The 23,809-nt window shown below is 42.8% G+C and overlaps 2 protein-coding genes across 4 annotated transcripts in view; one reads left to right on the top strand and one right to left on the bottom strand.

Moving 5' to 3' along the window:
* Positions 1-1,938: 1,938 nt before the first annotated feature.
* TBCC (tubulin folding cofactor C) lies at positions 1,939-4,688 on the bottom strand. The gene has a single exon (XM_075412915.1). It carries the CDS (start codon positions 4,516-4,518, stop codon positions 3,502-3,504), a length of 1,017 nt encoding a protein of 338 aa, XP_075269030.1. The 5' UTR covers positions 4,519-4,688; the 3' UTR covers positions 1,939-3,501.
* The window catches only part of BICRAL (BICRA like chromatin remodeling complex associated protein), a 48,964-nt gene continuing 29,771 nt past the window's right edge, over positions 4,617-23,809 (top strand). The window contains exon 1 of one of the 3 annotated variants that reach the window (XM_075412914.1): positions 4,617-4,678. The gene's annotated coding sequence lies outside the window, so the exon portion shown is untranslated. Of the gene's footprint in view, positions 4,679-14,666; positions 14,877-15,619; positions 16,101-23,809 lie in introns of those variants that run through there. The other 2 variants (XM_075412913.1, XM_009932848.2) reach the window with 2 other exon arrangements.

Here is a 23,809-nt window from a genome sequence, read left to right as displayed (position 1 = left end):
TATGTCTCGGTGGCCAGCCTCAGAAGGGGAATTCAGGAGCCCGGCCACATCACGACACACTCCTTACCCTCTTTGAGCAGGTTTGCTTCAGTGCGATGGATGAGACACTCCATCACCAAGTCATCTAGAGACAAGACAACACACAATTCCTCACTTGTTGAAACCACTCAGTAAACCTATTTCATTGCTTCCATACTTAGGTTTTTGACTTCTTGAGCAAACAGAAGGCTTACTTGCAGACAGGAAGCAATTTTGCTGATGCCTTGTCAGTTGAAGCTGCAGATACTGTGGATTAGACTTGCAGTCTTCCCGTGTTTACTACTAACTCTGTAAGTAGTTCCAGTGAGATAATCTAGACAACCCTACAGTCTAGACCTGCCAAAGTATCCCAAATATCTTATTTCCAAAACATTAGTTTGAGTATGTGTCAATATAAAGAGAATTTTTTTCCATCTAAGAAAACAGATGCTAAGAAATGCTAAAAAATTAGTTCCGGAGATAGCTGAGAAATTTTAAAAACAGATTATATACATATAGCTATCCTGTAAAACATTCTTATATATACACATATATACTTATTCCTACCATGCTTTTAAATGCTTCTGTAAAAATTTAATGAGTATATAATTCTCCATACATCTCATTACTTTCCACTAGATCTGACTGGAAAATGGATTCTCAGATGAATTAACTGCACTTTTGGAATATCAACTAATATTGTCTCACTCACACAGCATTTTACTTTTTTCCTACCTACAAGGGCTTGCAGCATGCTGGGGTTCTAGCCTGGGTGAGGAACACACGAGCTGTCTGCACTGCTGTTGTCTGGCAGTAGTGTTTGGGGACACGCAGAAGATGGCCTGCTAGCACTTACGCTAATTTTGACTTATTAAAAATAGTGTTGTTAAAATAAATAGGTAGAATTGCTTAGGTTTCTTCCAGACCTGAAAAGTCACAGTTTCTATACTGTTAGAGCCTATGAATATGCTAGCTAACATTTTCTAGCGTGTAACTTGTGTTCACATACTATGTTAACATAACATACTATGTTAACATAACATACTTCTGTTTCAAAATAGTTTTGAATTTCTGGTATGATTCTACATTAGGAAATCAGTGTTCTCAAAAAGGTATGAAAATGTGTGTATATATATGAAGGTACTTATTTAGAACTATAAATCCCATAAAAATGTGCCTGACCAGACCTTTTCAGACTTGTTCTCAATTTTGTCTTATGTTGTGCTTGAGACCCAGATTCAGTTACCTATTTTGTATTACGAAGGTAATGATGAATGTTTAAGGAAAAAATAATTCACTGGAACACCTCTATCTGTCTCCTCTAAGGTCATGTTCCTTAAGAGTAGTACCTACTAATTTTAGTTTGAGAAAAGTTAAGTATTTGGGGGAGGAACATTGGGAACTGGGATGTCAATAACTGACCTCTGAAAAATATCACTAAGGAAGCATTTTCAGACTGAAATTGAAGTCTAGATTTCCTTGGTTTGACTCATACTCTGATTATTCAGGCAATACTGCATACTGCGGACCAACAACTAACAGAGCAATGCACTTCCATGCCCGTCTGAAGTGTCTTGAGAAGCGCACACACCTCTCATACCTGCTGAAGCCTAGCAGCAGTGTCTCCACTTCCAGATTTGCCAGCATCTATTAACATAGTAAGTAAACACAAACGTTTACAGCTTTTGGCTAGGAGAACAGAGGCATTCCTGTAGTTTACAGGCTGAACAGTTTGTAATCCCAGGACTAGACCATGCTAAGGGGGCTGATTTGTTACTACCGGCATACATGGGGAAGAAAGATCAACTACGAAATCAGGTTCTGTGCTAAGATGGACTCGTTAAAATTAAGATACTTGAGAGCCTCACTGGATTGCGCTACTTTAACAGATATTAAAAATCATGTACATTAAAGCAAGACTGAGCGTGTTTAAATCCTTTTATGATGCTGTCTATGCAAAGAAGAATCATTAGTAAACTGTAACAGAAAGTTGAAACAATTAGAAACAAATATATTTGAAATGCAAAATCCAGTTCAGTCAAAAAGTATACATTAACAGAAGTAAACAAAACTGAAAGTTGTAAACAATATATAAAAATTCCCCCTTTTTTCCCCTTCCCTTTTAAATTAAAGATGCTGAAAGCAATTTGCTCAAAACCAGTCAAGTACTCAAGGAAGCTTCAAGTACTTCTCATAGCGATGATGCAGTTTTTGACAGTTCAGCTAGTATTCATTTTGTGTTATAGAGGCACATAGGATGCTAGGCCAGTATAAACATTTTGCAGTTTTAAAATACAAGTTTAAGCAGATCGTTAGGCAAGATAAACAACAATTTCTTGTAAAACATCACAAATCAAGGAGTGGTTTTGGAAACCTAGATGTATACTTTGTTTGGATAGTGGTCACTTCACCACCAACAGGGGCCTGTAAACACCCAGTATTCCATAATGCTGCTGCTTCTTTTTTTTTTTGGTATTTAGCAGGAGTGAAGAAATGGAACTTAAGTTACTGTGCACTTTATGCAAGACAACATGCAGTTCTGGAACTGCAATACAGCACTTCATCTTTCCCTTTTACTGACTCCTTCTGCAGTAGCAGGGTGCCGTAAATCCAGATCACAGCACAACAAAGCCTAGTGTCTGGTAGACAGACCAACAAGGACCTGAACGTGTCTACCCTGAAGTTTCAGACTGCAGTACAGCAGTTTACATAGCTTCTATAGTGTTAATCAGCACTTGCTGTATGCTCCCAAAAGTCCACTCAAAGCACTCATTTTATTAATCTCAAGTTAAAACTGTTTACAGAAAAGAGCATTCTTTCACATATTTTCTGATTATGAAGTTTCAGTATTTATATAGCCTATATATGTTTGTTAGTTTCCAACAATCATCAATATATCAGGAGAGCACTGAATATTCATTAGACTTTTTTCCTTTAGACTTATCTCACTTTAAATACTAGTCTAAATAAAGACAACTTACAGATTTCATTGTCCCCATGATCTCACAAAAGTCCTCTCGTATACTCCCCATAAGACAATGTACCGCTGTCTGCAACTTGAGAACCCCCAAAATATGAAAAAAAATGGTATTTGATCTTGCCATTCCAGTACAGCTTGTACTACTTGCAGCTAATTCCTATTTTGCCTGTGTGAGGGAAAGCAACACAACAGCTCTAACAGAGGCACAGCAGTGTCCCTTGCCCCACCTTACTTGGAAAAGCTCAGCAATAAGGTACTGCAGTAGTTGGCAAATTCCACAGTGATACATAAAGATTATAGCAGCAACTTGTGCAAGAACAGTACACTATATCTGACTGGTATTTGTCAATTAAAAAAAAAAAATCGAGTCATACATTGTAATTCACAATCTAAATCCCGAATGGAATCATTTAATGGTGTATTGGGGATGAAGTCCCACAGTTTGTGAATCAACATGTTCACACTGGGCTCTCTTAAGGCTCAGAACCGAGCCGCCTCTGCAGTCAGTCCCAGCAGCTGATTCTCTCCTGCTCGGGGATCAGGCTCCAGTTGGGCGAAGGCTTGTCGGTCGCCAGCCAGTCAAAGTCATCCACCAGGTTCCAGTTGTTTCTGTTTCTGTCCAGCCCAGAAGACTCGAAATCTCTCTCGATACCGGGGTAGCTCCAGGCGTAGGGGGCGAAGGAGACCTTAGTGCAGTCCTCGATGACGGCCCGGCTGGTGACCTGCACGTAGAACCGGCTGTCGCGGGTGCGATGGGTGCGGAGCTGCTGGCAGGCCACCACCAGCAGGCAATCGCTGCAGCCATCCACCAGCGCCGAGGTGGAGACGGGCCCGCAAAGCACGGTGCAGCTCCGGCAGTCCCGCACCCGCAGCGCGTTGGCGTTGCCGCGGAGCTGCACCCGGCAGCCCCGCAGCTCGGAGAGCACCACGTCGCGCTGCAGCAGCTCGGCGGGGCCGAGCTCCAGCTCCGCGCCCTCGGCGCCACTGAATCCGCACGGCGGCGGCCCGCCCGGCTCCCCTTCGGCGGGGCCGGGGGCCGGCGCGGCGGCTGCGGGCCGGGCGGGCTCGGCGGGGCGCGGGGCGCTGCCCGGAGCTGCTTCTTTCTTCAGGGCCCGGAAGGCGAATTTCTTCTTGGGCCGCAGCTCCCGGTGCCGGGCCGCCAGGTCGGCCTGGAGCCGCGCCACGGCCTCCTGCCCCTGCCGCACCTCGTAGGGCGCCAGGAACCGCACGCTCTCGGTCAGCAGCTTCTGCAGCCCCTGCAGGCGGGCGGCCGCCTCCTCCAGCCGTCCGGCCGCCAGCAGCGCCTCCGCGGCCTCCCGCTCCCGGGAGAAGGCGGCCACGAAGAACTCGCTCCGCTCCTCCTTCACCACCTGCGCCTCCTTCTTCTGCCGCTGCCGCTCCACGCCCTGCTGCCGCTCCGCTTCCCGCCGCTGCAGCCGCTCCGGCAGCGCCACGGCGGCAGCCATCTCGGGCTGCGGGGGAGCCGCACCGCCGGCCTCCGCCGCTCCCGCCGCCTCCATCTTGCCTCCTGGCCTCCCCGCCGGTCACTAAGCGGCCCGCCGATTGGCTGCGCGGCAGCCCCGGTTGCGTCGCCGCCGCCGATTGGCGGACTGGGGTGGGCTCCCCGCGGGAGGGGTCTCCTGCGGTTTTAAAGGGGCCGGCGCCTCTCTGCGGGATGGGGTGAGTGCTGGCGGCAGGTGCCGCGCGCCGCGTTGTCCCGCTTCCCGAATTAGCGGCTGGGCTATAAATAGTCCCTGCCCGCCCGCCCCTCTGCGCGCGCAGGTGCTTGCTTCTTCCCGCCCTTCGCCTCCCGGGCTGCGCCCGCCACGGCCGTTGGCGGCACCGGCCCTCCGCACCGATCCCCCTTGGGCCTTTCTGGCGCGGGCGCAGCGCGGCCGGGGGCGTCTCCTCCCCGCCGCGGGGCTCGGGCTGAGGGCCGCGGCCGCCTCCCGCAGCTCCTCCACCTGCCCTTAGAAATAGGAGCCGGGCCGCGCTGGCTGCCCGGGTCCGGCGCGGTGGGCCCGGGGGAGGCGGGGAGCCGCGGGGCCGGTGCCGCCGGGAGGCCCTGCGAGCGCGGTGTGCTGATGAACCTTCCCGACTGTTTCCTCCGCTGCGGTGAAGGGGCTGGGGGGAAGGCCGCCGGTACCTGCCGGTGACCGCGGAGGTGCGGCCGGGCGGGCGGCTTCCCTCCCGAGCGGCCTCCGCGCCGTTTCCTGGGCGCTTTGTTCCCGAGGAGAGTTCTGTTCCTGAGGGCGCAGGCGAGAGCGGTGCCTGCGGGCTGCCGTGCCCTCTGGAGATGCAGCGGGGAGGGCTTTCTTTACGGGCTTTTAAGTTTTGTAAGTGGGAGATGTGCTTGAAGTAATTTTGCGGCAGGAGCCAGAGATGAAGTACACCTGGCTACGAAGTGGAAGAGCGACTGTCAGCCTGTTGAGAACTGCTTTTCTGGTTCATGGAACGTTAGTGCCATGAAAAGTTAACCCAAAGCACTCTTGTAGAAACATAGGAAAATGAATTTAACTTCTATCTGGTTCCACAAATATAATCTCCCTTTCCTCGGCATTTCAAAGTTACCTATAATAAATTAACATAGGACCTAAAACTATCCATTGAAACAAAAAGGCAGTAAACCCAAAGTAGATATTCTGAATTTACTGTCCTCTCTTTGGTGATAGCGTGAGTTTTCCATCTAATGCTCCTGTTTGGAAGTCTAGATTGTTGTGCTGCTTAAGGTTAGTGCTTGAAAGTAGCCTTAGCTTGAAAGTAGCCATTGTTTCCTGAGATATACGGTTTAATTTCTGTGTTAGACATGACACAACATCGTCAGAGGGTAGGGAGTACCTGAACCTTATATATAATAACGTCAGCCCAGTTAGGATGACAGAAGGAAGGCAGTGAGATGCCTTTAATCCTCGTAACGCATAAAGGACTTGCACTAAAATAGAGAATATTCTTTCCTTATCATTGTTACAATATAAAATCAGGGGTTTTCACAGGATTGTTGTGTAACAGTAGTACTTTGAAGCAGGTTGGATGGGTAACATCATGGTTAACGCGTTACAGCTCTTAACTGTCACAACACTGCAATGTTACTGTGTCCAGAATTTTGTTTCTGAAAAATTAATTTTGAATCTTAAAAATCAAAATGTCTTACCCTGCAGAAAGGGAGAATGCTCAGTCATGAAAAAGGAAGGATATCTTGAGATATTCTCACTTGATTTTTTTTTTTTCTACCAACGTGTTTAAATGATGCATTTGGAAAGCCTTGGGCATTTTTGCTAATAAATAATCAAATCCACTCCTGCAGTAATTGCAGTAAGGTTATGTTAGGCAGGAATATGGTGCAATTAATTCACTGTAAGAAAAAAAATAAATCCTTGTTTCTGTCTTGTTTCATAAGAAAGATGTGTAAGTTTCATTCTGCATAGCAAGCTTGTTTGCCTTATGCTCCCACAAGTGTAGGTAATACAGATGGTAACAGTGATGTAACTGCTTATCCTGTACATGAGAATATCGACAGAGAAAGGCTTTTGCTGTTTTTCAGTATGCATGAATGTTACTGGAGTGTGGCTTTGGTATTGCTACACAGATGTGACCTGGTAGATGAACTGCAGTGGGTAAACCAATTTTATGTATGAAAAAGATTACAAGAAAACACTAGTGTGCACAGCTCAAAAAAGATGTTAAGTATTTTATGCTGCAGTAGAATGATTACTTTTTGTTGCGTTTGGGCATTTAGAAAGCTGGTATTCTAAACTGTTTTTTTCTAGAGGTGATTTGAGGTTTAAACTAATAAGGACAAATACACTTGTGAACAGGAGCTTCTGGGAGAGACTGGAATCTTTTCACCTTGCTAATGCGTCCAAATGATTTTTGGGTTAGAAGCAAAATAACCCCAGATACAAGAAGGTGAAGTGTATGACCATAATGAAAAATTAAAATGGGAGCACTAAAATGCTTCCAACCATCTCATCTTGATGTTCCAAATTTACTTTCCATGTTTACAATTTGAGGTTTTGGTATAATAGATATTGTTGGTTTTTGGTGTGTGTTTTTTTTTTTTTTGTGGTAACACAAGGACTGGCAATTTTCTTCTGACTTTGCTGGCAGCAACTTTTATGTTTTAAGGCTTCTTAGTGTGGTCTATTATAAGCCCTAGAGAACAGGAGATTTACAATTTCCCAAACAATAACCACCTGAATAAAATGTAAGCCTTCTAGCTCAGGCTTGGGCTCATTTTGGTAAGCTGCAACAAGCAGTTTAGCTGTTTGAGGATATTAGATAAGAGTAAGGATATTAGATATTTGAGGATATTAGATAAGAGAGTTCTGTGTTATAATTTTTCCTACTTTTTTTTTCCCCTGGATGTGCTTTAGTGCCTCGCTGGTTTGAAAGTAGACAGTCATCATTTCAGTAAGACCTTTTGCTGTTGCTCGGACTGTGCAGTGTTATTTATTTTATGTGCAGTTGCAGGTTGCACATTCTTACTTGGATCTAGTGCTGTGAAAATCCAAAACATGAGCTCCATTATGCCTGCTTCCAGGTTTAAAACTATATCACATCATTACAGCTCTTGAAAGCTATCTTCCTGAAATATTTTGTACCGATTTAACTTAGCTGAACAGCACGAACTCGTAGCCTTTTGAAGCGAGATGTATTGTACAGTTCAGGTGAAGATTCAAGATCCAGTCTTATTCCATCATTATTTTAAGAGGAGTGAGGAGTAAAAGCGAGATCCACAGAGGCAACTGGGTGTCCGGCCTCATAATGATGCATTCTTAAACCTGAGGTTCCTGAGCTTGTGAGAGTCAAGAACCTCATAGTTGTGGCGTGATCTCGAGGTATAGATTTGCACTCTCTGAAGCAGAGGAAGGAAGTAAATACAGTTATTCCTCATCATCGGTATGCATTCCCAATGCTGACATTTTTATTCCAAAGGGTGTAATGCATGTACATTGCACCGTTACACACAAAAAATTGTATTTTGTCTTTTAGCTGTGTTTTCAAGAAAAGCAACAGCCCCTGTGTCTTGCATGGAGCTCTTATCTGATAGATGTGATCTCTGCCTGTTAGACTGAGTTTCTCCAGAACAGATTAGCAGATGAATATAATTACTTCTGGCTACAAAGTAGATACTTCAGTGGCTTGTGCAATCATCGTATTCTACTGCTGGTTTTAGTAAGGGCTCTTTGAACTGCTCTGGCACTGTGATCAGGCATTGAAGATGTAAGCTATATTATGGTTCTTTTAAGATATTGTAGACTGTACAGTTTTCACGATCACGGTGGAATAGGGCTTCAGTAGAAGTGACTGTCAAGTCACTGTATCTCTGCGTTCTTCTCTTGAAGAAAAAAACCCCAAATCTATTTAACATTATGGTTGGCATGCTGGTTGTTTTTAAAAAGCTTTTGTTTGGACTAAAATGTTGTGCTTTATATATTTGGCCATATGGAAAGGCAAGACAATGTAAAATATGTGTGTTTTTAAATCACTAATTAGAGAGAGCTAAAACTATAAAACTTACTTGATGCATCTTAATTGCTGTGAGTAATGCAAAAGCTTTGAAATGTAATCCTTGGGAATGCTTAAGATACTAATTATATTCTGACCAGTCGAGGTGCACTTGTTTTGAAACGAGTCTGAGCTGGTCCCTTCCAAGGAATTCCCAGTGCCACAGGTGTAGAAACAAATTCATTTCTATGAAAATGAGTTATCCTCCAAAACCTGGGACAGACTTCAAAGCATAACTTTTTATGGCAAGAGGCACTTGAAGATTAGTAAAGCATGGCCCAAATATGTTAAACACAGAAGCTCAAGAACAGGAGAGCACTTAAGTTTGGGCCAGGCCTAGCTGCTAACTGGTATTTAGGATTCTAACTTGCTAACTGACATTAGTGAAATTCCAAAGCCAAAGCATGTGAATTACAGATGCTGTCTTATGAACTCTTCGTTTGATGTAGTTATTCTATTAGTTCTGGAGTTCGTAAGAGATTTTTTTTCAGTGCTTGACTTAAGATTTCAGATGCTTTTACATTTTCTTTTAATTTAAGACATTTCAGAAACCTATGTTTGGTTATTGGACTAGCCAGTTTAATGGACCATCTAGGTTCAACAGTATATCAAAGTTTTCCATTTTGGAATTGTGAATCTTAATTGCAAACATATTCCACTTGTTTTTCTGATAATTTAAGTAGAATTAACTTGAAGTTATTGTATCCAAGTTTACTGATTTTCTGTTAGTTCTCCTGTAGTATATTCATTAGTAAACAAAACTAAACTTGTATTCTTTTTGCCTTTTATTCATCTTACGAAAAAATCTGTCAGCTATCATTCTGAAGAACTGCCTCCTATTATTAGCATTTGTTCTTCAGTCTAAATCTGAGAGAATACATTCCATTCATATTGATTACTTTCTAGTGATAATATTTAGACTTGACTTACAGCAATCTTTATTCCTGTCCAGATCTTGTCCAGGTGGTTTCTAGTAGGGTGCCAGAAATACCCAAGTAAAACCATTCTTTCTCAAAAGTTGTGACTTAGATGATGCTTTCTTCATAATGTCCCTTGTGTGCCTCTATTTTGTCTTGTCCTTATACAAGTATAGCTTAGCATGTTTATGTTTCTTTCCTGAACATGAATGGTTTTGGTATTACTTACTCTTCCACTGTGTTTCTGTTATCCCTATAATGCCTGGTTTCATGTTTTAGGCTACCATTTTTTTGCTTAGGTTCTTTCTATTAATAATAATTTGATTTTTTTTTTAATCTTCCACAGCACCTCAGTTGTATTAGAAATGGTCCTTTTGTTAGCTTCATTGCCTGGCTACCATTTTTAATTGCTACTACTTTTTTTTAAAAACCTTGTGTCCATCTACTCAGTAACATACTGTTATTCATTTCTGTATCCTTGCTTACCTGATTTTTTTTCCCCATTCATCTATGCTCACCAAATGAACTATGATTATTATACAAGCTTCTCCCAATTTCTGCCATCATTTTTAGTTCAGATTTCTTTTGTAAATTTTGGTGATGTTAGTTGTTGAAGATTATTCCTCCAGGTACCGTAGTAAAGTTCTGTCTTCAGAGGTGGTTTTTTCCAATGCATTTCAGTGGCTGAATATTTTAAGATTATTCTAAATTGGAAGTGAGAGCTATTAATCTCACTTAATTCTCCTTTTTAAGGTACTCCAAGCTGAAGAATATGAGACTTTATTTAAATAACCTAGAGTGTGATACAGTTATTCTTGATCTGTTCCAGTAATAATTTTGCATCCTCATTTGTTCCAGTGGGAGGTCCAGTCACCACATTTTTCTCTGGTTTTACTCGATTGTCTTCTGTACATCAGATCCACATCTCGGAGAAGCACAGTTCTCCAAAACGTGTTCTTTCGATTCATCACAGAACAGCCCTGTTGGCCTTCATGCAATCTCCAGTCACAGAAACCTGTCTTTCTTCTGGTATTGGTGTAAAGCTCTGGTTCTGAGATTCATTCTTAGTTACCCCCTCTTGCTACCTACACGCTAACCAATCCCCCCTGTGAATATGTGTTGCTTAGATAGTCCTGTGTCTGGTGTGATGCTTGATACGGGAGTCACGGCTTTGTAAGTTGCACCATGCAATTATGCCCCTGGTTTTGTAAGTACTGTTTTGTGCCAGTAAGGCATGGTATCAACCCGAAATTTGTATTGTGTAGGAAATTTTTACTGATGGGTTGTCTAAGCATTATCATAGAATCATAGAATACTTTTGGTTGGAAGGGACCTGTAAAGATCACCTAGTTCCAACCCTCCCTGAAATGAGCAGGGACATCTTCCACTAGATCAGGTTGCTCAGAGCCCTGTCCAACCTGACCTTGAATGTTTCTAGGGATGGCGCATCTACCACCTCTCTGGGCAACCTGTGCCAGTGTTTCACCACCCTTTTGCCAGCTTTTGGTGGCAACTATTCAAAATTTGGCACTTCATATGGATATCAAACTGAATTTTTCATGCGGTATGTTGCATTTATACCTCAAGTTAAAGTCCTCATCTCCCTTCATGCCACTGTATATGCGTGCGCTACTTTTCAAGTGTTGTGACCTCTACCTTTCTACTGCTTGTACCTTTTAATGATGACCTGTTTGTTTCTGTGCCTTCAAGTTGAGAATTATTTATTCTTATCTAAATTAGTAATTGGTAAAGCAGTACATAGTTGGATAAATGGTGTGTCTGGTGATGAGCTGACACGAGAAACATGCTAAGGGATGGAGAGGTGAAGAAGCATGGGAGGAAGAAGTGCCATCAGTAGAGCTGAAGCACTCAGTGTGAGGAAGCAAGGCTCCAGTGGAGTAAATGGCACTCTTTTCCATCCAGTATACCTCTGAGAGGATGCAGTGAGTTGAGGTTACAAAAGACTGCTCATGCAAGAATCTTGGGATGACTGTGGAATTCATTCCTTTAATGCAAATAGCTTAGTCCTTAAATTCTTTCTTATGAATCTGCTGCTGCTTGATCTTCTTTTGGGGTACTAATTTATGATTGCCCAAGAATTGGAATGCTTGTGAGGCAGACCTGGAAAAACGGGCTGAATAATAATGAAGTGACTTGATCTAGGAGAAACCTGGAGACAAAATGAACGGAGACGGTGTTTTGCACCCCTTATATTTCTCCTTCTCAATATCGAAGCCTAGTTTTCACTTCTGCGCAATCTGTCATTTCAGGGCTGTGTGTCTCAGCTCACTCCAAATGTCATCTGGTGTCTTTGCACATCTATGAGTGCGGTGGTAGTTAAATAGCATGGTCACAGTTTGACAGCTGATGTCAAAATATAGCCAAGTAGTATGTTGTGTGATGGGTGCGCATGATGCTCCCGGTAGCTGTACTTAAGAATTCTTACACCAACGTCTGTCTTCTAAAGATTTCTCCGATTCTTTTTTGACGCTGGTCTTGCCTTTCCTCTCATGCTTATTTCCCCTTACTCCTTCTGAAGCTGCTGCAGGAAAATGAATGAGAAAGCGAATGAATGTGACTGGGGAAGCTAAGGAGAGACAGCCACTGAATGTGCATTGTATGTAATTCGGAGAACAGGACTCTGACTGAGGACAACAGGTCTGGGCAGGTGACCCTGAGGTAGAAGAATTTTGACATATTAGGGTCTTTTGTGTTAATGCAGTAAGGCAGTGAGAAGAGGGGAAACTTCCTGGGGCGATGATACTCAGTTCAGAAATACCATCTCATGCTCTTAAAAAAGCATGAGTGCCTCACGGCTAAAAGCAGTATTTCTTTAGAAACATGGTCTGGAAAATTCTGTAGTACACCAGAAAGTGATAACACCACAGCTGAAGACTGCATTCACACTTCTTAGCATTAAAGGTAACATTAATTTTGCTTTAAGTGCTAACTTCAATCTGGCCTATAAGGTCACATCCAACTCTTGATTTTTTTTTTTTTTTTTAGTAACCGTTTCTGCCGGAGCCAATTTTGTTTCTGAACAAATATAGCCAATATAGAAATACATGCAAATTTACTTCTGCAGAGGGTATACTGTATTCTGGGCTTGTTTTGTCCACTCGGTGGCAACATAAAGGGTTTTCATTCTTAAACTCACTGACTGGTGTAGGTCTGGAGAAACCTGGTCGCTTCGGGGTGCTTCCCTGTATATATGTTAGCTCTCCTTCCATTTTTGTACTGTCCCTGCTTAGCAAGTTATTGCCAATGCTGCTTTGAAACATCCTTCAGGGAAAGTGTGTGTAAATTATGGTACAGTTGTGGAAAATTTATGTAGGCTTCCTTGCGTTTCTTATGATACGGGAAACTATTAAAAGTCATTTGTCCTCCTTCCTCCCATTCCTTCTTTGTATTGCCTACTTCCTATTTGTGGTTTCTGTAGGACTGGGAGAATACTAATATACTGATCCGATAGTCTGCCTCGTAACCTCTGATGCAAAGTTACTTCCTGTTAACCAAATCAGAAGAATGCTTGTGGTTTCTCTCCAGCTCACAAGTTCTTTCTTCAGCAATGTTCTCTGAAGCCACTGATGCTGAGCAGGCATTAATTCAGGGCAGGGTTTGGCCCCTTGAAGCAGCTGCTGAAGTTAGGGACCTTGAAATTTGGCCTTTTCAATTTTCTGTTGCTAGGTGTCAGGCTTGCTACAAGAGCAATTAGGACGCTGAGCTCTCGGATACGTGATGTTGACGTCCGTATCGTTGGCTCTTTGGGCCCATACTGTATTAGTGGAAAGTGGAGTTAGTGGACTGGCTGGTGGGCTGGGCAGCGCCATGCCTGTGTCCGGTCTGTCCGGACTGCACAACGGATCTGCTGGCCTCACGCTAAGGCTGGTTCGCTGGCACCCGACATTTCCGCTCAAGGAGCGATTTGAAGCTTCGCCTAAATTTTGTACTGTGGACATGCATGTATACAAGAGTTGCACATGAGTCTTGGCTTGGGCAAAGGTTTGGAATCAGGCTTAACCTTTGTTTCCCATATTATAATACGAATTGGTTTATTACTTAAAAAATAATATAACCAGATTCTCATTGAAAACAATGCTGAGGTGCTGACTTTTTTAAACACAAAAAATCTGGCCAACTTCTTGGAAAAGGTCCACTTAGTACACTGCCGATAACCATTTTCACGTCATTGTATTTGAAAACGAAAGTGGTTTTTTGAGCTGTAAAGCTAATAAAGAAGAATCTGCTACTAAATAAAGTCTTCAAATCCTTGTCTCTAAGGAGTTTTAACAAAGTTACTTTTTCTCAGAAAAAAAATAGAAAAGGTTGCTGCATGCAAGTCCTTGGGAATTGCGACTGCTAGCAGAAAAAGGGTCTTTGAAGAGACTTCTTGTTTTAAAAGCATTAGCATACATATCTCTACATGCTAAGACTCTTACTCTGGTTTCAATCAAAATGTTTTTGTTTTAAATAAACCAGGCTTGTAAGATCATTGGAATGAAGAGTTTTTAATTATATATGTAATGAATAAAGTGAATATTTTAAGTTTAATTGGTTTCGTATAACCAACAGGCTTCGAATAAAATTATATTAATGCCTTTAACTGAAATAAATTGTAGAATTGTATCAGTGAACTCTCAGTGCTATAAGCCTTGACTCCAAATTAGCATTTTTAGGTTACCCAAACCTTTTTTTAAAGCAGCTGAAATTCACATCATTTGTTTCCACCAAGGGTGATAAGAACGCATCTCAAAAAATTCAAAATCTTGCCACTTGTAGGAGGATCAAATCTTATCTTTTTCAAGGTCACCTTGCATTTATTTTCCTGGGCCCCCCCCGCCCACCCCCCGCGTGTAGTGGTTTACAACTTTATGACGTAGGAAGCCAACCAAGTTGTTAGTTAATGTTGGTTTTAGTGGGGAAAATACTGTTTGTGTCTTTTGGGTTTTTTTTTTAACTTTTCTGTAACCCACACCACACCTTAACTTTTAACCGACAGCGGACAGCTCAGGCACGTACAGATTGCCAGATCTACGGCTTTCTCAAAAACAACAAAGAGAATAAAACCCAGAAGGCCGCTAAACTTTCTGCGGGGCTGGCTGTCGGGAGGGCGACGCGCGGCCGGCGCTGGGGCCGGGGACTCCTCATGGCGGGGCGCGCGGGTCTGCGTGTGTGTGCGCGGCCGGGCGGCGGTCTGCGGCACGGTCCCGCGGCGGTGCGGAGCGGTGCGGAGCGGCCGGGCCCCGGCGGCGGGGCGCGGTGCGGTGCGGTACGGCGCGGCGCGGTGCTCGCCTCGCTCGCTCTCTTTCTCTTTCCCCCTCGCTCGCTCGCTCGCTCGCTCTCTCCCCCCTCCCTCCCTCGCTCTCTCGCTCTCCCTCTCTCTCTCTTACACTGCCAGCCCCTGATGTGATGGCGAAGAAACCCCGTTGACAAGGCACTGCTTTTTCATGACGGTGAGTTTCCCTTTGAGTGTATTATAATTTTGTGATAAAAATTTCAAGGAAAAAAAAAACACACAACCTCCTTCCTCCCTTCCTTCGGGGAGGGAAAAGAGAGGGGGGAAATCTATCTCCAGACAGACAGAAAAGAAAGAGGAGCAAATTAACAACCAGGAGTTGCCAAAACCAAGATATTAGGTTTCAGCCCAGAGAGCTATTGGCTCTGGGGCTATGTATATAAATATATATCTAGAGAGAGAGCGAGCGAGAGGGGAGACGAGGAGGAAGAAGAGGGATATTTTGTGGGTGGCTGTTGTTTGGGCAGATGTGGATTCACATGGAAATGAACTATATTTTTTTTTTCTTTTCCCGCGAGGCTGGTGGTGGCGGCTGCTGAGGGCACTTCAAAAAAAAAAAAAAGTTGTTTCTTAAAATAAAGGCGGGGGGGGGGGGTGAGGGGTTAGAAGGGAGAGATAAGGTTTCAGGTCCAGGCTGATAGCTGCAGAGAGGGGAGAGGTTTGGGGTGGGTTGTTTTTTTTTTTTTTTTTCTTGCTGATGCCATGCAAATTCAGGAGAGGAGGGAAGAAAAATCTCTTTTAATGACTCATTGATTGAGCCGGTTTAAAATTAGTTGTTGTTGTTGTCTTTTTTTTTTTTTTTTATTTTCCGCCCCCTTGATGGCCATCAAGAGAGGGATGGAAAGAGGAGAGGAGGGAGAGAGAGAGTGTGTGTGTGTATGTGTGAGTGTGAGAGAGAGAGTGAGAGAGGGGGATAGAGAGAGTGTGTGAGGGAGAAAGAAAAATAATCTTTTCAAATCTCCTCCCTCTTTTTTTTCCCCCCCTCGTTTCTTTGCTTTTCTCTAAAGCTCTGTGGTCTGTGAAACACTCTTTCTTCCTCCTCGTCGGGAAAATGGAGACACCTCGTCTCTCTCCCGGCTGTGGAGCTGGGAAGGATTTTTCTTTTCTTTTTTCCTTTTTCATTCCGGGCTTGATTTTTTCCTTCCCCCCGTCCGCTCGCCACCACCCTAATCTTGCCGTTTCTTTTTGCCCGTGTCTCAGATTTGTGCCTTCTGAGGATTTATTTTTCACTCGTTTCCTCGTTTTCGGTGTCGCCACTAGATTTGATTTGATTTGTTTCGTTCTTTATTCGCGATTTCCTCTGAACTGCTGCGTGCCGCCTGCTTTCACCCGCGGAATGGAGACGGGGCTGCTTTTTGGGGGTGCGCGAAGCGCTCGGGCGGTAGGTTGGGGCTAATGCGCTTTTTTTCTCCTTTTCGGGACCAAGTTTTCTGCTGTGATTTTTCTCCCCCCCCCCCCCCCCCCCCCCTTTTGGAGAGAGAATATTTAACCGTAACGCCTGTTTTTTAAAGCATAACAGTAAACCGTCTCTTTCTGGAGTACCCCGTTCGGCTTTGCTGTGGGATCGGACGGGAATCCGGCCCTCTGTGCTGCGGGCATTATTTTCCGTCAGAGAAACAGTGTTTTATAAATAGTTTTTACTTGCGGCTTAAAACAGTAGGTGGTGGTGGAGGGGATTTTCTGAAATCCTCGCATTTGTTGGGCTGTGGGGGGGCTTCAGTACTTGTTACGATTTCTTTTTGCTGTTAATCGCAAAATTCACTTACAGGTTATGGCAGAAAGCAGATGTAGTCATGTTAAAAACCGGGCAAAATGAAACGAGGAATTGAGGGCACGTGTGTCTTTTCTTGGAACTGTTACTAAATAATCACCGGGGGAAGGAACGACATGCGGAGGCCTTTCCTTTCCGCCGGCTCTCTGCTCCCCGCTCCGCTCCTCCGCGGGGCTGGGCAGCGCGGAACGAAGCGGGCTTCGCGGGAGAGGGCAGCGCTGCCCCGGCCGTGCCCGGGCTCGGCGGCCAGCCTCCGCAGGGCAGCTCCTCGGTGCGAGGGGGGGTGGGGGAGAGCGGGGAAGATGGCGCTGCCTGGCTTCCTGCCAGCGTTTGTTGCGCAGTTTCGCTCCCGACTCTCCTCCCCCACGGGCGCCATTTTAAGGCCGTTTCTGCCGCCGCCGCGCCGTGTGGGGCGGGGCCGTCGCTGTGTCTGTCTCGGAGGCGTTGCTCGCCCGGGTCTTCAGATCCACTCCCCGAAATCCCAGAAGCTGGATTGCGTTCACAACCCCCCCGCCTTCTCTTTCTTTCTTTAAGAAATTTCTGTGAGGGTTTTTTCCCGTGTGTGTGCTTTGGGGAGAAAAGTGAAGGATTTGGGGCTGTGCGTGTGCAGGGAAGCAAAAAGGTGGCATTGTTCTGGGCATGGGCCTTTTCGGAGAGGGCCCTGCCAGAGCTGTCGCGCTCAGTCGCTGCCTTCTTGGGCTTCCCCAGCTCCTGAGTGGTCTGGGTCACGGTGCTGCGAGGTACGAAACTGCCTTGGTTCCGAGGGGCCCGTGCTCCCCCCTTCAAGTCTGGAAACATCACCTCAGAGCTTGTTTTCATGTCTGTAAAATACCTGTTTCTTGACATGAGATGGCTTCAGAGTGTGGGGAGAAGAAAGATTTGAAAGAACGTACTCTTCTGTGGAGTGACAATACAACACGTCCTTAGCAAAGAAGTCCACCTTCCAAGAAATGCCCTCATGTAGCAAAGTAATGTTCTGTCGAAGAGCCTTCCGTACCTTTAGAAGTGCTTGCAAAAATACAGGGCAAGTAACTTTCTGATGGGTGGGTAGATGACTCATTTTGTTGCTTTTAGGCTCTTTGTTTTTGAAGGGGGGATTGGTATCTTTTCAAGGTTTTTATCCGTTATATCTCACAGGAAGCAGTGCTTTTTGCAAACTATTCCAATTTGGCAGCTCCACTTTAATACGGTTCTTGTGTTTTGGTGCTGTTCTTTAGGAAGAGTTTTGTAAATGGTCTCCTGCTTTTTGATAAAAACTTTTTTTTTTGTCCTTTTTTATTTTTACATTTCTGTGTAATCTGATCAGTGCTGGAGAGGCTGAAGTTTAGTTCCCACAACATCTGTATTCAGGAACAGCAAATACGCTGCCAGACCAACTCATGCTGTGCCCGCTGAGTAGTGTGGAATGCTTGTTTAGTTCTTCATCTTATGCTTTTTGACAGATGAGAGGAGGGCTTCGCCATGCCTCTTGCTCGTTTCTGAAGGAAGTGGGAGATTTTTTAAAATTTGGGATTAATTTTAAGGCTGTTTAAATTCTTTGCCTGTTGGTGTTGAAGGGTTTAAAATGACATTTCTTTTGAAATACATTTTTTTATTTCTTGGAATACACTAAAAAAATTGTCTGGATATGAACTCTCTAAAGACTTTAATCGAGATAACCTTGTTAACGTTTTAGCTTTTTAAACAATACACTTGCTAAAACTTTATAGTCGTTTAAAATCTGTTGAGTGTGGAGTACAGTATTTGTTCACATATCTCAGAAATCTTAGTATTACATGAGATGTACTCTGAAGTGATTTGCATGTTTCTTAACAATAGTCTTGGGATCAATATAGTCAATTTTTTTTGTAGTGGTAGTGTATTTTTATACAATAAAATTTCTCTGTTATACACTAATGTCTGGAAGATTGTGGATTTTTTCATTAATTGGTGAAAATAACGAAGAAATGATAAAAATGGGATGAAAATGGCCAGTTTATATTCTCTCAGGGCATAATACTTGCCAAATGACTGTATACTCTCTACTCTGACCTGCTTGCATTAAAGCAAAATGTATTCTCGTCTTGAGGTCTTTGATGGATAGTATTTAAATATAGTAGATCTGTTCTTTTTAGATGTATTTCTTTGGCCGCGTCTGAGCTTAAAAGTTTTTTGGTTGTGTTGTTGTTGCAAGTAGTACTTTGCGTTCTGCATAGCTTGTTCACATTGATGGAGGAGTGCAGAAGCTCACCGTGTTGATACACTAGCCCAGTTGTGTTTTCTTTGATGTACCTTGTCTTATTCACTAGTATGATGCTCATGTATTTTAGGTATGTTCTCATTTTCCTCATACTTTGAGCACTTGCCTTGTATATTATACCCGTATTCTTGAGTTGATAATACTCTCAGTGTATGTGTGGCCTCAGGTGGGTCAGTGCTATGTAGTTGTGCCCTTGTCCGAGATGGCTCTACCGTAGCTAAATAGTTGTGACAGCTTACAGATATGCAGTTTTTCTGCCCCTCCCCTGCCCCACGTACTTTTCCAGTAGAGTTTATATATTTAATTTGGTTGTAGTCAGGGAAAAATACCAAAGTCTGCTAGTATAAGCTGCATTTCCAATTTCCTCCAAGGACCCTTTCTGTATCTGTGAGGTTTTGCAACAGAGGTAAGTCCATAGTCCAGAGTTGAAGAGCTTTGCAGGCAGGGATGTGTTCATATGCTCCTTGGACATTCGTTGTACTCTAGCTGTGTTTTCACAGTTTTGCTGGTATACTTCCACATCGGTTCCAGAAAAGTTGTGTCTGCGTAACTGCAGTTATGTTTTATAATGTGGCTCTAGAGGTCAATGATCATGCCTTTTCATGCTGCATTAGGCTTGTGGTAAGTCTAATGGCTAGCGCTTTTTAGCGTAGATGCAGCACTGAGAGCGTAAAAGTGTGTCATCCCTGTGTAAGTAATAGGTACAGTCCAGGCATATGAGCCTCTGTGATAATGTGATTCATTCTGTTCAGAGTTGGCATAATTTCTTGTAGTAGTTCTGCTGGAATAAGCTGTATCTGTGCCTGAAAGGTTTTTTATGATGACATACCTGGTCCAGAACGGACATGGGGATTGTCTACAAAAACAAGCGTGTTCTGCTTTCTTACAGTAGAGGGAGAGCAGCAAGAACAGTAAACTGTTCCAACATTGACTGTGACCTGCAACTGTTCAAGTTTGAAAGCTGGAATAAGCAGTATCGGTAAAGCCCTTGTTGCACCAGTACAAATGCATAAACACTGACCTGAAATGGTGTTTTTTCAAGGTCATCACGTAGTTAAATTAATGTGTATCTTTGTTATCAAATGTTCATTTGCCCCTGCTTTCATTGTTGAGAAAACAACTACCATGTCTGTATTATTTTTGCTTTATTTGAGAATCACTGAGGTTTTAGACAAAAATTAACATGATTAAGTAGCACAAATAGACTGTCAGGAGTTTTTTTATTGCTTTAATTTATTGTCTTGCACTAGTTCTGAAATGTTCTAGAGCTGCTTCAGGTGTTGCTTTGAGTAAGGGAATGCTTACCAAAAGGAAAGGAAAGATAGGGGGCAAATCACAGTCAAAACTTAATACAGTAGCCTTTCTTTCATTGAAGGTGTTAAGAAAGGGTGGTGAAGTGAAGAGAGGGGAGTCCAGAGAGGAAGTTTTAACTTCATTGGAACTGACTAATTATTTTTATAAGGGGTGGTCTTGTGCCTTGTCTCAGATGGAACTTGCAGTAGTTTTACTGTGAACTTAGGATCTTAGAGTGGCATTTCAGGATCTGGTCTCGTAGCTGGAATTTATTGAGGTGTGTCAGTTACAGAAAATATCTTGGCCCCACTGAAACAAGTGGCAAAATCTCCTTTGCCTTTAGCAAGGCATTGGCTTCAACAAGGACAAGATTGGCAGTATGGAGGGTTTTCAGTCTGGTTTTGGGGGCATTGATGTGAACTGCACTGCTGAATTAGTTACACATCCGTCAATTCATCGTATTCATACTTAACTTAATTTCCCCAACATAACTGAAAGGAGTATAAATCTCTATTCAGCTTTAATTATTGGTAATTGTTAGCTGATACTAGCGTGTGTGAACCGTGCCTGTGGCCAGGTAACCAGTTTTGTTTTAAACTAGTATGGACTAGAGTGGCAGTGAAAATTAATTGGTCATTGGTTTAAAGATTAATTGATAAGTGATCAGTTGATAAGGTAGTTACATTCTGAGACTGCTTAAGTGTTTTTTCAGAATCTTTGAACATTAAGTGCACGGAATGAGAATTACGATACACAGGTATTCTGTAGTAGAAACAAGATAAAAACATCTGAAGAACCAACTTGACATTTCTTAAAGTGTTGTGTTGCACAAATAACATATGCTAATAGCCTGCGTTATTGCGTACAGTAGTTTCTAGAAATACTTATGAGCATCTGACTTCTTTGGGCAGATGAACATTTCTTTCCTAAGGAACTGTTGAGATTACTCCTCCTTCTCTTCCTCTTTTGGGATGAAAGCAGGACCTTTCAAAATGTTTTGTGAATGTCGAGATTCCTGAAGAATTGTGTATGCGGTGGAGCAGCTTAGAAAGGCGGAGCCTCGAATGGCCCATAGCATACTGTTGAGGATAGTCACTGCTGGGGAAATGGGCTGAGACGAGTGTTTAGCCTGGTGAATCCCATGGCGTAGGTAAGCGTCCTGACCTCCAGGCTGTGAGTTATGATGGATTTTCTCTGTGTGGTTTAAAAAAATCTGTTTTCAGGTGAAAGTCTCGTCAAGATTTTTGGTGTTGCCAAGAGCAGCTCTGGATGCAGTAGGAAAAAATTGTATTGAATAAGTTAGAAATTTGATGCTGAACATGTGTGTCTGAGGGAAATCAGATTTTAGACAGCTATACTGGGGGTTCACGCGTGTACTCGGTGTGCTTGACTGTAGCTGGATTAACCTTTGCTGTCATACATACTGTTAACAGTTGCACATTTCTGTTTTTTTCTTAATATATTAAAATATCACTGTAGTTTTTGGAAGCTTGATAAGTTACCACGTTTGCCAAACTCAGATCAAGAATCTTTTTTTCTGTGGTATGCTAAAGCGTAATAAAATTTAAGAGTTGGATAAACAACGTATTGCAAGTTGTCTGTGCTTTAGTGTCTGGTTTTTGTTTGCCCTTCTGTATGTGGAGCTGGTACTTCACAATTGTGTTAAGACCGTGCCTGTCCTCTTAGGTGTTCATCTTCTGCCAGATCTTAGAAACCAGGAAGATGTGCAACGTCATGCCTAGCAATTCGTGAGAGTTAGCAGTCTCGTGTTTCTTTTCTTGTTGCTATTTATCTGACTCATGAATAGTTCCCATCTTTTGGAGTAGTTTTTCATGGAGAGATATTGCATCATTCTTCTGAATATTTAAAATTACAGATTTCTTCCTGTAGTCTGTTGTATACAGATATCTTTGAAATGCTGATGATTAAATTCAGTTCCATAGCTAATTTCAAACATTGTAAGTTCATCTTAAAAGTACTACTCAGGTTTAGAATCTTGGAATGAAAACACATTTTCATGTATGTAGAAAATTCACACTTGCATATTGCACTGTGTTACTCGGTTAGAATCCCAAATTTGTTAGCTCTTTTTTAGAGCACCAATGCTGGTACATTTTGCAACAGTATAGTAGTTGCTTTTTGTCGATTCCTCTGGAAGAGAAACTATTCATCAGGAGTAATTACATATTGTGGAATATAAGCACAGCATGGTTTACAAGTGAGTAGTTAAATCCTTGTGTTTTACAAAGTACATTTTAAAAATTAAATTTGCCTCCTTATTCTTGTTGTCCTGAAATGACAACTTTTTGATAATTAAGCCTGCTGTATTTTTGACTGAGTAAAATTATGAATATTAATTTGCAGTCAAGTTTTTCCATATTTACCTCTTCTCCATTGAATAGTGTCGTTACTCCTCTGCAGATGATTTTTTTACAGTAATGAGGGGGGGGAAGTGGAAATACCTCGATACTCATTTTTTTTTGTATTCCATCTGTCTAAAAATCAGTTTCTTGAAAATAAAGGGCTTGATGTGGTGAGCAGCTCTAAAGTTGATCATAAAACACATGCTTGGTTAGTTACAAGAACCTGAAATTGTCTGGTCTACTAGACATTTCAAAAGTAGCACGGACCTGAAATTTAAGAAAAAAATATGTGGTAGTAAGGGTTGGAGTTAATACTTCTTTCTTACACTCCTGTGTTGCAGAGAATGCAAGTGAGGTCTGGTTGTTCCTATGCAGGTGAGTTTCCTTCAATGAATCCGGGGCTGCCTGTTTGTTACGAACCTGAGAGATGACTGGCAGCGTCACGAAGGCGGTAGTTACAGCACCTTAGCAACCTGAAATGCATACTGCTTAAATGATATGCATTACCTAATATGTGGCAAAATGGCACCTTCTTTTTTTTTTTTTTCCTAGTTCAGAAGAATACTGAGCAAAATACTAGCACTGTGAAAATTAATGGGAGTCGCGGTGGAAATTTGTGTGAGGGAAGGACTTCAACTCTGCACGTTTTGCCGCTGGAGTCAGTGTGGAATTACTTCACGCTGCTGTGATCCTTTGATGTAATTTAACAAGGGATGGATGCTTGTATTGGGTTAATAGACTTACATCTGTATTCAAAAGGATACGAGGGATAAAAATGTCGTAAATTTTATGTAGCACACTCAGTTCACTACAATACCATTCTCTACAGTGACTATTGCAGTAACTTTGATTTCTTCTGTTTTTGTTGTTCTGATGATTATTGTTCCAGTGACAATGTATTTCTTCAGATACTCCATAGTGAAGTTAGGATTGTAAATTAAAATTCTGAAGAATGGTGTAGAGCAACAGAACAGTACGGAAGATTTGATGGCTGAGATCCATTATAAAACATGATGGAGGTGTTGTCAGAGTTCCTGCGGGCTGGATGTATACAATGTCATACCGAGCTTGTGAGGATTAGTGGGCATGTCTTGTAACTTGGAGAGTAGTTGCTTCAGGTGCTAGGTATGTTAGTGTATGCACGTTTGATTATCTCCCACTATAAAGCTGTAACTACAGCAGTCATTTCCTTGCTTTAAAGCATTGATTTCCAAAGGTCAGTATTCACTCAGAACCTGTGGGCCAGCACGCTGCCGGTCAGGAATTGATCCCGTGTAGCTGCATGGAAGTTAGGAGTCTGTATATGTTTACAGCAGTTTTGCAGGTGAATTTCTTTACTTGTGGCTTGCCGAGTTTTGATGTTGTTCATATCACAGTTTGGGGAATTACTGCTCTAAGTGTTGCTTTTCTGAATTAGCCACTGT

Source organism: Opisthocomus hoazin, chromosome 2 (genome assembly GCF_030867145.1).
Source record: "Opisthocomus hoazin isolate bOpiHoa1 chromosome 2, bOpiHoa1.hap1, whole genome shotgun sequence".
Lineage (NCBI taxonomy): Eukaryota > Metazoa > Chordata > Aves > Opisthocomiformes > Opisthocomidae > Opisthocomus > Opisthocomus hoazin.
This window is presented reverse-complemented; position numbering and strand designations above follow the sequence as displayed.